This window comes from Lissotriton helveticus, chromosome 12, assembly GCF_964261635.1.
Source record: "Lissotriton helveticus chromosome 12, aLisHel1.1, whole genome shotgun sequence".
NCBI lineage: Eukaryota > Metazoa > Chordata > Amphibia > Caudata > Salamandridae > Lissotriton > Lissotriton helveticus.
In genome coordinates this window covers 11,058,462-11,074,604 of record NC_136073.1, presented here as the reverse complement: position 1 = coordinate 11,074,604, position 16,143 = coordinate 11,058,462, and the positions used below count along the sequence as shown (strand labels likewise).

General features: G+C 50.9%; 1 protein-coding gene across 1 annotated transcript in view; it reads left to right on the top strand.

Moving 5' to 3' along the window:
• Positions 1 to 258: 258 nt before the first annotated feature.
• The window catches only part of FSTL3 (follistatin like 3), a 91,376-nt gene continuing 75,491 nt past the window's right edge, over positions 259 to 16,143 (top strand). Inside the window, exon 1 of the mRNA XM_078669047.1 lies at positions 259 to 562. Coding sequence (XP_078525173.1) covers positions 478 to 562 — 85 coding nt within the window. The 5' untranslated portion in view covers positions 259 to 477. The remainder of the gene's footprint in view (positions 563 to 16,143) is intronic.

The following is a 16,143-nucleotide window of genomic DNA, read 5'->3' as shown; positions in this document are numbered from 1 at the left end:
GTGCATCAAGTGCAGACCCCTGGAGAGCTGGGAGCAGCACTGACCACCGGGAGAGTAACTAACCACAGACCCACGGGAGACCCACAGTCACCAAGGAAGACTCTCTACAGACCCAGGAGTGTCCATCCACAGGCCCACCACAGACCCAGGAGCGACATAGAGTCCCCAGGGAGACTACCCACAGACCCACGAGAGACTTTTCACAGACCCACGAGAAACCATCCACCGACCCACGTGAGTCTCCACAGACCGAAGACAGGCCATCCACAGACCCACGGGAGACCTACAGTCCCACGTGAGTCTCCACAGACCCACGAGAGACCTACAGTCCCCGAGGGAGTCTGCCCACAGACCCTCAAGCGTCTCTCCACAGACCCACGAACGACCCCCGGAAGCAGGTGCAGGCGCTCGCCTCGTGTCAGGGGGTGCCCGGACTCCAGCCCCCCTCGCCCCCAGGTCTGCCCCCACAGCCCCAGGATGCCCGGTCTGCAGAAGAGGGGGCTGCTGCTGCTCTGGTCCGTCCTCTGCTGGAGCCCCCCGGGGAGCGCCGAGGAGGCAAGGAGTGAGTACCGGGGCCTGGGGGGTGCGTGGGGAGGTGGGGGGGGGGGCTTGGTAGACGCAGCCCAGGGGCCCTGGAAAGGATGGGTCGAGGAGGGGCAGGGGGCGAGGAGCCAGGGAAGGTGAGTGGGTCTTCCACCAGACACTCACCACCACCCTTTGTGCACGAGACACTCACCCACGACGCAAACAACGTCCACACAGACACACACAGAAAAAGACACCGGCAGACAGACGCACAAAGACAGATAATGACACACACATTCAAGCACATATGCACAAACACAAATGCACAAACACACATGTACACTAAAAAGACACTGCGCCACTCACACAGACACATACACATTACCAAATTAACCTATAGACTGACATTACAGGACATCAGGTGTGAGAGGGGGCTGTGCAGGTAACAGGGACAGGTGCATCAATCTATAGACTGACATTACCAGAACATCAGGTGTGAGAGGGGGCTGTGCAGGTAACAGGGACAGGTGCATCAATCTATAGACTGACATTACAGGACATCAGGTGTGAGAGAGGGGGCTGTGAAGGTCACAGGGACAGGTGCGTCAATCTATAGACTGACATTACAGGACATCAGGTGTGAGAGGGGGCTGTGCAGGTAACAGGGACAGGTGCATCAATCTATAGACTGGCATTACCAGGGACATCAGGTGTGATGGAGAGGGCTGTGCAGGTAACAGGGACAGGTGCGTCAATCTATAGACTGACATTACAGGACATCAGGTGTGAGAGGGGGCTGGGCAGGTAACAGGGACAGGTGCATCAATCTATAGACTGACATTACCAGGGACATCAGGTGTGAGAGGGGGCTGGGCAGGTAACAGGGACAGGTGCATCAATCTATAGACTGACATTAGAGGACATCAGGTGTGAGAGGAGGCTGTGCAGGTAACAGGGACAGGTGCGTCAATCTATAGACTGACATTACAGGACATCGGGTGTGAGAGGGGGCTGTGCAGGTAACAGGGACAGGTGCATCAATCTATAGACTGGCATTACCAGGGACATCAGGTGTGATGGAGAGGGCTGTGCAGGTAACAGGGACAGGTGCGTCAATCTATAGACTGACATTACAGGACATCGGGTGTGAGAGGGGGCTGTGCAGGTAACAGGGACAGGTGCATCAATCTATAGACTGACATTACAGGACATCAGGTGTGAGAGAGGAGGCTGTGCAGGTAACAGGGACAGGTGCATCAATCTATAGACTGACATTACAGGACATCAGGTGTGCGAGGGAGCTGTGCAGGTAACAGGGACAGGTGCATCAATCTATAGACTGACATTACAGGACATCAGGTGTGAGAGGGGGCTGTGCAGGTAACAGAGACAGGTGCATCAATCTATAGACTGACATTACAGGACATCAGGTGTGAGAGGGGGCTGTGCAGGTAACAGGGACAGGTGCATCAATCTATAGACTGACATTACAGGACATCAGGTGTGAGAGAGGGGGGCTGTGCAGGTAACAGGGACAGGTGCATCAATCTATAGACTGACATTACAGGACATCAGGTGTGAGAGGGGGCTGTGCAGGTAACAGGGACAGGTGCATCAATCTATGGACTGACATTACAGGACATCAGGTGTGAGAGGGGGCTGTGCAGGTAACAGAGACAGGTGCATCAATCTATAGACTGACATTAACAGGGACATCAGGTGTGAGAGGGGGCTGTGCAGGTAACAGGGACAGGTGCATCAATCTATAGACTGACATTACCAGAACATCAGGTGTGAGAGGGGGCTGTGAAGGTCACAGGGACAGGTGCGTCAATCTATAGACTGACATTACAGGACATCGGGTGTGAGAGGGGGCTGTGCAGGTAACAGGGACAGGTGCATCAATCTATAGACTGACATTACAGGACATCAGGTGTGAGAGGGGGCTGTGCAGGTAACAGGGACAGGTGCATCAATCTATAGACTGGCATTACCAGGGACATCAGGTGTGATGGAGAGGGCTGTGCAGGTAACAGGGACAGGTGCGTCAATCTATAGACTGACATTACAGGACATCAGGTGTTAGAGGGGCTGTGCAGGTAACAAGGACAGGTGCATCAATCTATAGACTGACATTACAGGACATCAGGTGTGAGAGAGGAGGCTGTGCAGGTAACAGGGACAGGTGCATCAATCTATAGACTGACATTACAGGACATCAGGTGTGCGAGGGAGCTGTGCAGGTAACAGGGACAGGTGCATCAATCTATAGACTGACATTACAGGACATCAGGTGTGAGAGGGGGCTGTGCAGGTAACAGAGACAGGTGCATCAATCTATAGACTGACATTACAGGACATCAGGTGTGAGAGGGGGCTGTGCAGGTAACAGGGACAGGTGCATCAATCTATAGACTGACATTACAGGACATCAGGTGTGAGAGAGGGGGGCTGTGCAGGTAACAGGGACAGGTGCATCAATCTATAGACTGACATTACAGGACATCAGGTGTGAGAGGGGGCTGTGCAGGTAACAGGGACAGGTGCATCAATCTATAGACTGACATTACAGGACATCAGGTGTGAGAGGGGGCTGTGCAGGTAACAGAGACAGGTGCATCAATCTATAGACTGACATTACAAGGGACATCAGGTAATAGAGGGGGCTGTGTAGGTAACAGGGACAGGTGCATCAATCTATAGACTGACATTAACAGGGACATCAGGTGTGAGAGGGGGCTGTGCAGGTAACAGGGACAGGTGCATCAATCTATAGACTGACATTACAAGGGACATCAGGTAATAGAGGGGGCTGTGTAGGTAACAGGGACAGGTGCATCAATCTATAGACTGACATTACAGGACATCAGGTGTGAGAGGAGGCTGTGCAGGTAACAGGGACAGGTGTAGCAATCTATAGACTGACATTACCAAGGACATCAGGTGTGAGAGGGGGCTGTGCAGGTAACAGAGACAGGTGCATCAATCTATAGACTGACATTACTAGGGATATCAGGTGTGAGAGGGGGCTGTGCAGGTAACAGGGACAGGTGCATCAATCTATAGACTGACATTACCAGGGACATCAGGTGTGAGAGAGGAGGCTGTGCAGGTAACAGGGACAGGTGCATCGATCTATAGACTGACATTACAGGACATCGGGTGTGAGAGGGGGCTGTGCAGGTAACAGGGACAGGTGCATCAATCTATAGACTGACATTACAGGACATCAGGTGTGAGAGGGGGCTGTGCAGGTAACAGGGACAGGTGCATCAATCTATAGACTGACATTACAGGACATCAGGTGTGAGAGGGGGCTGTGCAGGTAACAGGGACAGGTGCATCAATCTATAGACTGACATTACAGGACATCAGGTGTGAGAGGGGGCTGTGCAGGTAACAGGGACAGGTGCATCAATCTATAGACTGACATTACAGGACATCAGGTGAGAGAGGGGGCTGTGCAGGTAACAGGGACAGGTGCATCAATCTACAGAATGACATTACAGGACATCAGGTGCGAGAGGAGACTGTGCAGGTAACAGGGACAGGTACATCAATCTATAGACTGACATTACAGGACATCAGGTGTGAGAGGGGGCTGTGCAGGTAACAGGGACAGGTGCATCAATCTATAGTCTGACATTACAGGACATCAGGTGTGAGAGAGGGCTGTGCAGGTAACAAGGACAGGTGCATCAATCTATAGACTGACATTACAGGACATCAGGTGTGAGAGGAGGCTGTGCAGGTAACAGGGACAGGTGCATCAATCTATAGACGGACATTACCAGGGACATCAGGTGTGAGAGATGGGGCTGTGCAGGTAACAGGGACAGGTGCATCAATCTACAGAATGACATTACAGGACATCAGGTGTGAGAGGGGGCTGTGCAGGTAACAGGGACAGGTGCATCAATCTATAGACTGACATTACAGGACATCAGGTGTGAGAGATGGGGCTGTGCAGGTAACAGGGACAGGTGCATCAATCTACAGAATGACATTACAGGACATCAGGTGCGAGAGGAGACTGTGCAGGTAACAGGGACAGGTGCATCAATCTATAGACTGACATTACAGGACATCAGGTGTGAGAGGGGGCTGTGCAGGTAACAGGGACAGGTGCATCAACCTATAGACTGACATTACCAGGGACATCAGGTGTGAGAGAGGGGGCTGTGCGGGTAACAGGGACAGGTGCATCAATCTATAGACTGACATTACAGGACATCAGGTGTGAGAGAGGGCTGTGCAGATAACAGGGACAGGTGCATCAATCTATAGACTGACATTACAGGACATCAGGTGTGAGAGGAGGCTGTGCAGGTAACAGGGACAGGTGCATCAATCCATAGACTGACATTACAGGACACCAGGTGTGAGAGGGGGCTGTGCAGGTAACAGGGACAGGTGCATCAATCTATAGACTGACATTACAGGACAACAGGTGTGAGAGAGAGGGCTGTGCAGGTAACAGGGACAGGTGCATCAATCTATAGACTGACATTACAGGACATCAGGTGTGATGGAGAGGGCTGTGCAGGTAACAAGGACAGGTGCATCAATCTATAGACTGACATTACAGGACATCAGGTGTGAGAGGGGGCTGTGCAGGTAACAGGGACAGGTGCATCAATCTATAGTCTGACATTACAGGACATCAGGTGTGAGAGAGGGCTGTGCAGGTAACAAGGACAGGTGCATCAATCTATAGACTGACATTACAGGACATCAGGTGTGAGAGGAGGCTGTGCAGGTAACAGGGACAGGTGCATCAATCTATAGACGGACATTACCAGGGACATCAGGTGTGAGAGATGGGGCTGTGCAGGTAACAGGGACAGGTGCATCAATCTACAGAATGACATTACAGGACATCAGGTGTGAGAGGGGGCTGTGCAGGTAACAGGGACAGGTGCATCAATCTATAGACTGACATTACAGGACATCAGGTGTGAGAGGAGGCTGTGCAGGTAACAGGGACAGGTGCATTAATCTATAGACGGACATTACCAGGGACATCAGGTGTGAGAGATGGGGCTGTGCAGGTAACAGGGACAGGTGCATCAATCTACAGAATGACATTACAGGACATCAGGTGTGAGAGGGGGCTGTGCAGGTAACAGGGACAAGTGCATCGATCTATAGACTGACATTACAGGACATCAGGTGTAAGAGGGGGCTGTGCAGGTAACAGGGACAGGTGCATCAATCTATAGACTGACATTACAGGACATCGGGTGTGAGAGGGGGCTGTGCAGGTAACAGAGACAGGTGCATCAATCTATAGACTGACATTACAGGACATCGGGTGTGAGAGGGGGCTGTGCAGGTAACAGGGACAGGTGCATCGATCTATAGACTGACATTACAGGACATCAGGTGCGAGAGGGGGCTGTGCAGGTAACAGGGACAGGTGCATCAATCTATAGTCTGACATTACAGGACATCAGGTGCGAGAGAGGGCTGTGCAGGTAACAGAGACAGGTGCATCAATCTATAGACTGACATTACCAGGGACATCAGGTGTGAGAGGGGGCTGTGCAGGTAAGAGGGACAGGTGCATCAATCTATAGACTGACATTATGAGGGACATCATGTGTGAGAGGGGGCTGTGCAGGTAACAAGGACAGGTGCATCAATCTATAGACTGACATTACAGGACATCGGGTGTGAGAGAGTGGGCTGTGCAGGTAACAGGGACAGGTGCATCAATCTAAAGACTGACATTACCAGGGACATCAGGTGTGAGAGGGGGCTGTGTAGGTAACAGGTGCATCAGTTTATAGACTGACATTATAAGGGACATCAGGTGTGAGAGGGGGCTGTGCAGGTAACAGGGACAGGTGCATCAATCTATAGACTGACATTACAGGACATCAGGTGTGAGAGGGGGCTGTGCAGGTAACAGGGACAGGTGCATCAATCTATAGTCTGACATTATAGGACATCAGGTGTGAGAGGAGGCTGTGCAGGTAACAGGGACAGGTGCATCAATCTATAGACTGACATTACCAGGGACATCAGGTGTGAGAGGGGGCTGTGCAGGTAACAGGGACAGGTGCATCAATCTATAGACTGACATTACAGGACATCAGATGTGAGAGAGAGGGCTGTGCAGGGAACAGGGACAGGTGCATCAATCTATAGACTGACATCACGTAGGACATCAGGTGCGAGAGGGGGCTGTGCAGGTAACAGGGACAGGTGCATCAATCTATAGTCTGACATTACAGGACATCAGGTGTTAGAGGGGGCTGTGCAGGTAACAGGGACAGATGCATCAATCTATAGACTGACATTACAGGACATCAGGTGTGAGAGGGGGCTGTGCAGGTAACAGGGACAGGTGCATAATCTATAGTCTGACATTACAGGACATCAAGTGTGAGAGGGGGGGTTGTGTAGGTAACAGAGACAGGTGCATCAATCTATAGACTGACATTACCAGGGACATCAGGTGTGAGAGAGGGGGCTGTGCAGGTAACAGGGACAGATGCATCAATCTATAGACTGACATTACAGGACATCAGGTGTGATGGAGGTGGCTGTGCAGGTAACAGGGACAGGTGCATCAATCTATAGACTGACATCACCAGGGACATCAGGTGTGAGAGCCGGGCTGTGCAGTTAAGAGGGACAGGTACATCAATCTATAGACTGACATTACAGGACATCAGGTGTGAGAGGGGCTGTGTAGGTAACAGGGACAGGTGCATCAATCTATAGACTGACATTACAGGACATCGGGTGTGAGAGGGGGCTGTGCAGGTAACAGGGACAGGTGCATCAATCTATAGACTGACATTACAGGACATCAGATGTGAGAGAGAGGGCTGTGCAGGGAACAGGGACAGGTGCATCAATCTATAGACTGACATCACGTAGGACATCAGGTGCGAGAGGGGGCTGTGCAGGTAACAGGGACAGGTGCATCAATCTATAGTCTGACATTACAGGACATCAGGTAATAGAGGGGGCTGTGCAGGTAACAGGGACAGGTGCATCAATTTATAGACTGACATTACCAGGGACATCAGGTGTGAGAGAGGGGGCTGTGCAGGTAACAGGGACAGATGCATCAATCTATAGACTGACATTACAGGACATCAGGTGTGAGAGAGGGGGCTGTGCAGGTAACAGGGACAGGTGCATCAATTTATAGACTGACATTACCAGGGACATCAGGTGTGAGAGGGGGCTGTGCAGGTAACAGGGACAGGTGCATCAATTTATAGACTGACATTACCAGGGACATCAGGTGTGAGAGGGGGCTGTGCAGGTAACAGGGACAGGTGCATCAATCTATAGACTGACATTACAGGACATCAGGTGTGAGAGGGGCTGTGTAGGTAACAGGGACAGGTGCATCAATCTATAGACTGACATTATGAGGGACATCATGTGTGAGAGAGGGCTGTGCAGGTAACAGGGACAGGTGCATCAATCTATAGACTGACATTACAGGACATCAGGTGTGAGAGGGGCTGTGTAGGTAACAGGGACAGGTGCATCAATCTATAGACTGACATTATGAGGGACATTAGGTGTGAGAGGGAGCTGTGCATGGACAGGTGCATCAATCTATAGACTGACATTACAGGACATCAGGTGTGATGGAGGTGGCTGTGCAGGTAACAGGGACAGGTGCATCAATCTATAGACTGACATCACAGGACATCAGGTGTGAGAGGGGGCTGTGCAGGTAACAGGGACAGGTGCATCAATCTATAGACTGACATTACAGGACATCAGGTATGATGGAGGTGGCTGTGCAGGTAACAGGGACAGGTGCATCAATCTATAGACTGACATCACAGGACATCAGGTGTGAGAGGGGGCTGTGCAGGTAACAGGGACAGGTGCATCAATCTATAGACTGACATTACAGGACATCAGGTGTGAGAGGGGGCTGTGCAGGTAACAGGGACAGGTGCATCAATCTATAGACTGACGTTACAGGACATCAGGTGTGAGAGGGGGCAGTGCAGGTAACAGAGACAGGTGCATCAATCTATAGACTGACATTACAGGGACATCAGGTGTGAGAGGGGGCTGTGCAGGTAACAGAGACAGGCGCATCAATCTATAGACGGACATTACAGGACATCGGGTGTGAGAGGGGGCTGTGCAGGTAACAGGGACAGGTGCATCAATCTATAGACTGACATTACAGGACATCAGGTGTGAGAGGGGGCTGTGCGGGTAACAGGGACAGGTGCATCAATCTATAGACTGACATTACCAGGGACATCAGGTGTTAGAGGGAGCTGTGCAGGTAACGGGGACAGGTGCATCAATCTATAGACTGACATTACAGGACATCAGGTGTGAGAGGGGGCTGTGCAGGTAACAGGGACAGGTGCATCAATCTATAGTCTGACATTACAGGACATCAGGTGCGAGAGGGGGCTGTGCAGGTAACAGGGACAGGTGCATCAATCTATAGACTGACGTTACAGGACATCAGGTGTGAGAGGAGGCTGTGCAGGTAACAGGGACAGGTGCATCAATCAATAGACTGACATTACCAGGGACATCAGGTGTGAGAGGGGGCTGTGCAGGTAACAGGGACAGGTGCATCAATCTATAGACTGACATTACAGGACTTCAGGTGTGAGAGAGGGGGGCTGTGCAGGTAACAGGGACAGGTGCATCAATCTATAGACTGACATTACAGGACTTCAGGTGTGAGAGAGGGGGGCTGTGCAGGTAACAGGGACAGGTGCATCAATCAATAGACTGACATTACCAGGGACATCAGGTGTGAGAGGGGGCTGTGCAGGTAACAGGGACAGGTGCATCAATCTATAGACTGACATTACAGGACTTCAGGTGTGAGAGAGGGGGGCTGTGCAGGTAACAGGGACAGGTGCATCAATCTATAGACTGACATTACAGGACTTCAGGTGTGAGAGAGGGGGGCTGTGCAGGTAACAGGGACAGGTGCATCAATCTATAGACTGACATCACCAGGGACATCAGGTGTGAGAGCCGGGCTGTGCAGGTAAGAGGGACAGGTACATCAATCTATAGACTGACATTTTGAGGGACATCATGTGTGAGAGAGGGCTGTGCAGGTAACAGGGACAGGTGCATAAATCTATAGACTGACATTACAGGACATCAGGTGTGAGAGGAGGCTGTGTAGGTAACAGGGACAGGTGCATCAATCTATAGACTGACATTACAGGACATCAGGTGTGAGAGGAGGCTGTGCAGGTAAGAGGGACAGGTACATCAATCTATAGACTGACATTACCAGGGACATCAGGTGTGAGAGAGAGGGCTGTGCAGGTAACAGGGACAGGTGCATCAATCAATAGACTGACATTACCAGGGACATCAGGTGTGAGAGGAGGCTGTGTAGGTAACAGGGACAGGTGCATCAATCTATAGACTGACATTACAGGACATCAGGTGTGAGAGGAGGCTGTGCAGGTAACATGGACAGGTGCATCAATCAATAGACTGACATTACAGGACTTCAGGTGTGAGAGAGGGGGGCTCTGCAGGTAACAGGGACAGGTGCATCAATCTATAGACTGACATCACCAGGGACATCAGGTGTGAGAGCCGGGCTATGCAGGTAAGAGGGACAGGTACATCAATCTATAGACTGACATTATGAGGGACATCAGGTGTGAGAGCCGGGCTGTGCAGGTAAGAGGGACAGGTGCATCAATCTATAGACTGACATTACCAGGGAATCAGGTGTGAGAGGGGGCTGTGCAGGTAACAGGGACAGGTGCATAAATCTATAGACTGACATTACAGGACATCAGGTGTGAGAGGGGCTGTGTAGGTAACAGGGACAGGTGCATCAATCTATAGACTGACATTACAGGACATCGGGTGTGAGAGAGTGGGCTGTGCAGGTAACAGGGACAGGTGTATCAATCTATAGACTGACATTACAGGACATCAGGTGTGAGAGGAGGCTGTGCAGGTAACAGGGACAGGTGCATCAATCAATAGACTGACATTACAGGACATCAGGTGTGAGAGGGGGCTGTGCAGGTAACAGGGACAGGTGCATCAATCTATAGACTGACATCACCAGGGACATCAGGTGTGAGAGCCGGGCTGTGCAGGTAAGAGGGACAGGTGCATCAATCTATAGACTGACATTATGAGGGACATCATGTGTGAGAGAGGGCTGTGCAGGTAACAGGGACAGGTGCATAAATCTATAGACTGACATTACAGGACATCAGGTGTGAGAGGGGCTGTGTAGGTAACAGGGACAGGTGCATCAATCTATAGACTGACATTGCAGGACATCGGGTGTGAGAGCGGGCTGTGCAGGTAACAGAGACAGGTGCATCAATCTATAGACTGACATTACCAGGGACATCAGGTGTGAGAGGGGGCTGTGCAGGTAACAGGGACAGGTGCATCAATCTATAGACTGACATTACAGGACATCAGATGTGAGAGAGAGGGCTGTGCAGGGAACAGGGACAGGTGCATCAATCTATAGACTGACATCACCTAGGACATCAGGTGCGAGAGGGGGCTGTGCAGGTAACAGGGACAGGTGCATCAATCTATAGTCTGACATTACAGGACATCAGGTGTTAGAGGGGGCTGTGCAGGTAACAGGGACAGATGCATCAATCTATAGACTGACATTACAGGACATCAGGTGTGAGAGAGGGGGCTGTGCAGGTAACAGGGACAGGTGCATCAATCTATAGACTGACATCACCTGGGACATCAGGTGCGAGAGGGGGCTGTGCAGGTAACAGGGACAGGTGCATCAATCTATAGTCTGACATTACAGGACATCAGGTGTTAGAGGGGGCTGTGCAGGTAACAGGGACAGGTGCATCAATCTATAGACTGACATTACAGGACATCGGGTGTGAGAGGGGGCTGTGCAGGTAACAGGGACAGGTGCATCAATCTATAGACTGACATTACAGGACATCAGATGTGAGAGAGAGGGCTGTGCAGGTAACAGGGACAGGTGCATCAATCTATAGACTGACATCACCTGGGACATCAGGTGCGAGAGGGGGCTGTGCAGGTAACAGGGACAGGTGCATCAATCTATAGTCTGACATTACAGGACATCAGGTGTTAGAGGGGGCTGTGCAGGTAACAGGGACAGGTGCATCAATCTATAGTCTGACATTACAGGACATCAGGTGTTAGAGGGGGCTGTGCAGGTAACAGGGACAGATGCATCAATCTATAGACTGACATTACAGGACATCAGGTGTGAGAGAGGGGGCTGTGCAGGTAACAGGGACAGGTGCATCAATCTATAGACTGACATCACCTGGGACATCAGGTGCGAGAGGGGGCTGTGCAGGTAACAGGGACAGGTGCATCAATCTATAGTCTGACATTATAGGACATCAGGTGTTAGAGGGGGCTGTGCAGGTAACAGGGACAGGTGCATCAATCTATAGACTGACATTACAGGACATCAGGTGTGAGAGGGGCTGTGTAGGTAACAGGGACAGGTGCATCAATCTATAGACTGACATCACCTGGGACATCAGGTGCGAGAGGGGGCTGTGCGGGTAACAGGGACAGGTGCATCAATCTATAGACTGACATCACCTGGGACATCAGGTGCGAGAGGGGGCTGTGCAGGTAACAGGGACAGGTGCATCAATCTATAGTCTGACATTATAGGACATCAGGTGTTAGAGGGGGCTGTGCAGGTAACAGGGACAGGTGCATCAATCTATAGACTGACATTACAAGGGACTTCAGGTGTGAGAGGGGGCTGTGCAGGTAACAGGGACAGGTGCATCAATCTATAGAATGACATTACCAGTGACACCAGGCGTGAGAGGGGGCTGTGCAGGTAACAGGGACAGGTGCATCAATCTATAGACTGACATTACAGGACATCAGGTGTGAGAGAGGAGGCTGTGCAGGTAACAGAGACAGGTGCATCAATCTATAGACTGACATTACAGGACATCAGGTGTGAGAGGGGGCTGTGCAGGTAACAGGGACAGGTGCATCAATCTATAGACTGACATTACAGGACATCAGGTGCGAGAGGGGGCTGTGCAGGTAACAGGGACAGGTGCATCAATCTATAGACTGACATTACAGGACATCAGGTGTGAGAGAGGAGGCTGTGCAGGTAACAGGGACAGGTGCATCAATCTATAGACTGACATTACAGGACATCAGGTGTGAGAGGGGGCTGTGCAGGTAACAGGGACAGGTACATCAATCTATAGACTGACATTACAAGGGACTTCAGGTGTGAGAGGGGGCTGTGCAGGTAACAAGGACAGGTGCATCACTCTATAGACTGACATTACAGGACATCAGGTGTGAAAGGGGGCTGTGCAGGTAACAGAGACAGGCGCATCAATCTATAGACTGACATTACAGGACATCAGGTGTGAGAGGGGGCTGTGCAGGTAACAGGGACAGGTGCATCAATCTATAGACTGACATTACAAGGGACTTCAGGTGTGAGAGGGGGCTGTGCAGGTAACAGAGACAGGCGCATCAATCTATAGACTGACATTACAGGACATCAGGTGTGAGAGGGGGCTGTGCAGGTAACAGAGACAGGCGCATCAATCTATAGACTGACATTACAGGACATCAGGTGTGAGAGGGGGCTGTGCAGGTAACAGGGACAGGTGCATCAATCTATAGACTGACATTACAAGGGACTTCAGGTGTGAGAGGGGGCTGTGCAGGTAACAGAGACAGGCGCATCAATCTATAGACTGACATTACAGGACATCAGGTGTGAGAGGGGGCTGTGCAGGTAACAGGGACAGGTGCATCAATCTATAGACTGACATTACAAGGGACTTCAGGTGTGAGAGGAGGCTGTGCAGGTAACAGGGACAGGTACATCAATCTATAGACTGACATTACAGGACATCAGGTGTGAGAGGGGGCTGTGCAGGTAACAGAGACAGGCGCATCAATCTATAGACTGACATTACAGGACATCAGGTGTGAGAGGGGGCTGTGCAGGTAACAGGGACAGGTACATCAATCTATAGACTGACATTACAAGGGACTTCAGGTGTGAGAGGGGGCTGTGCAGGTAACAGAGACAGGCGCATCAATCTATAGACTGACATTACAGGACATCAGGTGTGAGAGGGGGCTGTGCAGGTAACAGGGACAGGTGCATCAATCTATAGACTGACATTACAAGGGACTTCAGGTGTGAGAGGAGGCTGTGCAGGTAACAGGGACAGGTACATCAATCTATAGACTGACATTATAAGGGACATCAGGTGTGAGAGGAGGCTGTGAGCAGGTAACAGGGACAGGTGCATCAATCTACAGACTGAGATTACCAGGGACATCAGGTGTGAGAGGGGGCTGTGCAGGTAACAGGGACAGGTGCATCAATCTATAGACTGACATTACAAGGGACTTCAGGTGTGAGAGGAGGCTGTGCAGGTAACAGGGACAGGTACATCAATCTATAGACTGACATTATAAGGGACATCAGGTGTGAGAGGAGGCTGTGCAGGTAACAGGGACAGGTGCATCAATCTACAGACTGAGATTACCAGGGACATCAGGTGTGAGAGGGGGCTGTGCAGGTAACAGGGACAGCTACATCAATCTATAGACTGACATTACAGGACATCGAGTGTTAGAGGGGGCTCTGCAGGTAACAGGGACAGGTGCATCAATCTATAGACTGACATTACAGGACATCAGGTGTTAGAGGGGGCTTTGCAGGTGACATGGTCAAGTGCGCCAGTCTATAGAGGGGCCTGTGCAGGTAACAAGGACAGGTGCCTCAATCTATAGACTGACATTACAAGGGACTTCAGGTGTGAGAGGAGGCTGTGCAGGTAACAGGGACAGGTACATCAATCTATAGACTGACATTATAAGGGACATCAGGTGTGAGAGGAGGCTGTGCAGGTAACAGGGACAGGTGCATCAATCTACAGACTGAGATTACCAGGGACATCAGGTGTGAGAGGGGGCTGGGCAGGTAACAGGGACAGCTACATCAATCTATAGACTGACATTACAGGACATCAGGTGTGAGAGGGGGCTGTGCAGGTATCAGGGGCAGGTGCATCAATCTATAGACTGACATTACAGGACATCAGGTGTTAGAGGGAGCTGTGCAGGTAACAGAGACAGGTGCAGCAATCTATAGACTGACATTACAGGACTTCAGGTGTGAGAGGGGGCTTTGCAGGTAACAGGGACAGGTGCATCAATCTATAGACTGACATTACCAGGGACATCAGGTGTGAGAGGGGGCTGTGCAGGTAACAGGGACAGGTGCATCAATCTATAGATTGACATTACAGGACATCAGGTGTGAGAGGGGGCTGTGCAGGTAACAAGGACAGGTGCATCAATCTATAGACTGACATTACAGGACATCAGGTGTGAGAGGGGGCTGTGCAGGTAACAGGGACAGGTGCATCAATCTATAGACTGACATTACAGGACATCAGGTGTGAGAGGGGGCTGTGTAGGTAACAGGGACAGGTGCATCAATCTATAGACTGACATTACCGGGGACATCAGGTGTGAGAGAGGAGGCTGTGCAGGTAACAGGGACAGGTGCATCAATCTATAGAGTGACATTACAGGACATCAGGTGTGAGAGGAGGCTGTGCAGGTAACAGAGACAGGTGCATCAATCTATAGACTGACATTACAGGACATCAGGTGTGAGAGGGGGCTGTGCAGGTAACAGAGACAGGTGTATCAATCTATAGACTGACATTACAGGACTTCAGGTGTGAGAGAGGAGGCTGTGCAGGTAACAGCGACAGGTGCATCAATCTATAGACTGACATTACAGGACATCAGGTGTGAGAGGGGGCTGTGCAGGTAACAGAGACAGGTGTATCAATCTATAGACTGACATTACAGGACATCAGGTGTGAGAGGGGGCTGTGCAGGTAACAGAGACAGGTGTATCAATCTATAGACTGACATTACAGGACATCAGGTGTGAGAGGGGGCTGTGCAGGTAACAGGGACAGGTGCATCAATCTATAGACTGACATTACAGGACATCAGGTGTGAGAGAGGGCTGTGCAGGTAACAGGGACAGGTGCATCAATCTATAGACTGACATTACAGGACATCAGGTGTGAGAGAGGGGGCTGTGCAGGTAACAGGGACAGGTGCATCAATCTATAGACTGACATTACATGACATCAGGTATGAGAGGCGGCTGTGCAGGTAACAGGGACAGGTGCATCAATCAATAGACTGACATTACAGGACTTCAGGTGTGAGAGAGGAGGCTGTGCAGGTAACAGCGACAGGTGCATCAATCAATAGACTGACATTACAGGACTTCAGGTGTGAGAGAGGGGGCTGTGCAGGTAACAGGGACAGGTGCATCAATCTATAGACTGACATTACAGGACATCAGGTGTGAGAGGGGCTGTGTAGGTAACAGGGACAGGTGCATCAATCTATAGACTGACATTACATGACATCAGGTGTGAGAGAGGAGGCTGTGCAGGTAACAGGGACAGGTGCATCAATCTATAGACTGACATTACCAGGGACATCAGGTGTGAGAGGGGGCCGTGCAGGTAACAGGGACAGGTGCATCAATCTATAGACTGACATTACAGGACATCAGGTGCGAGAGGGGGCTGTGTAGGTAAC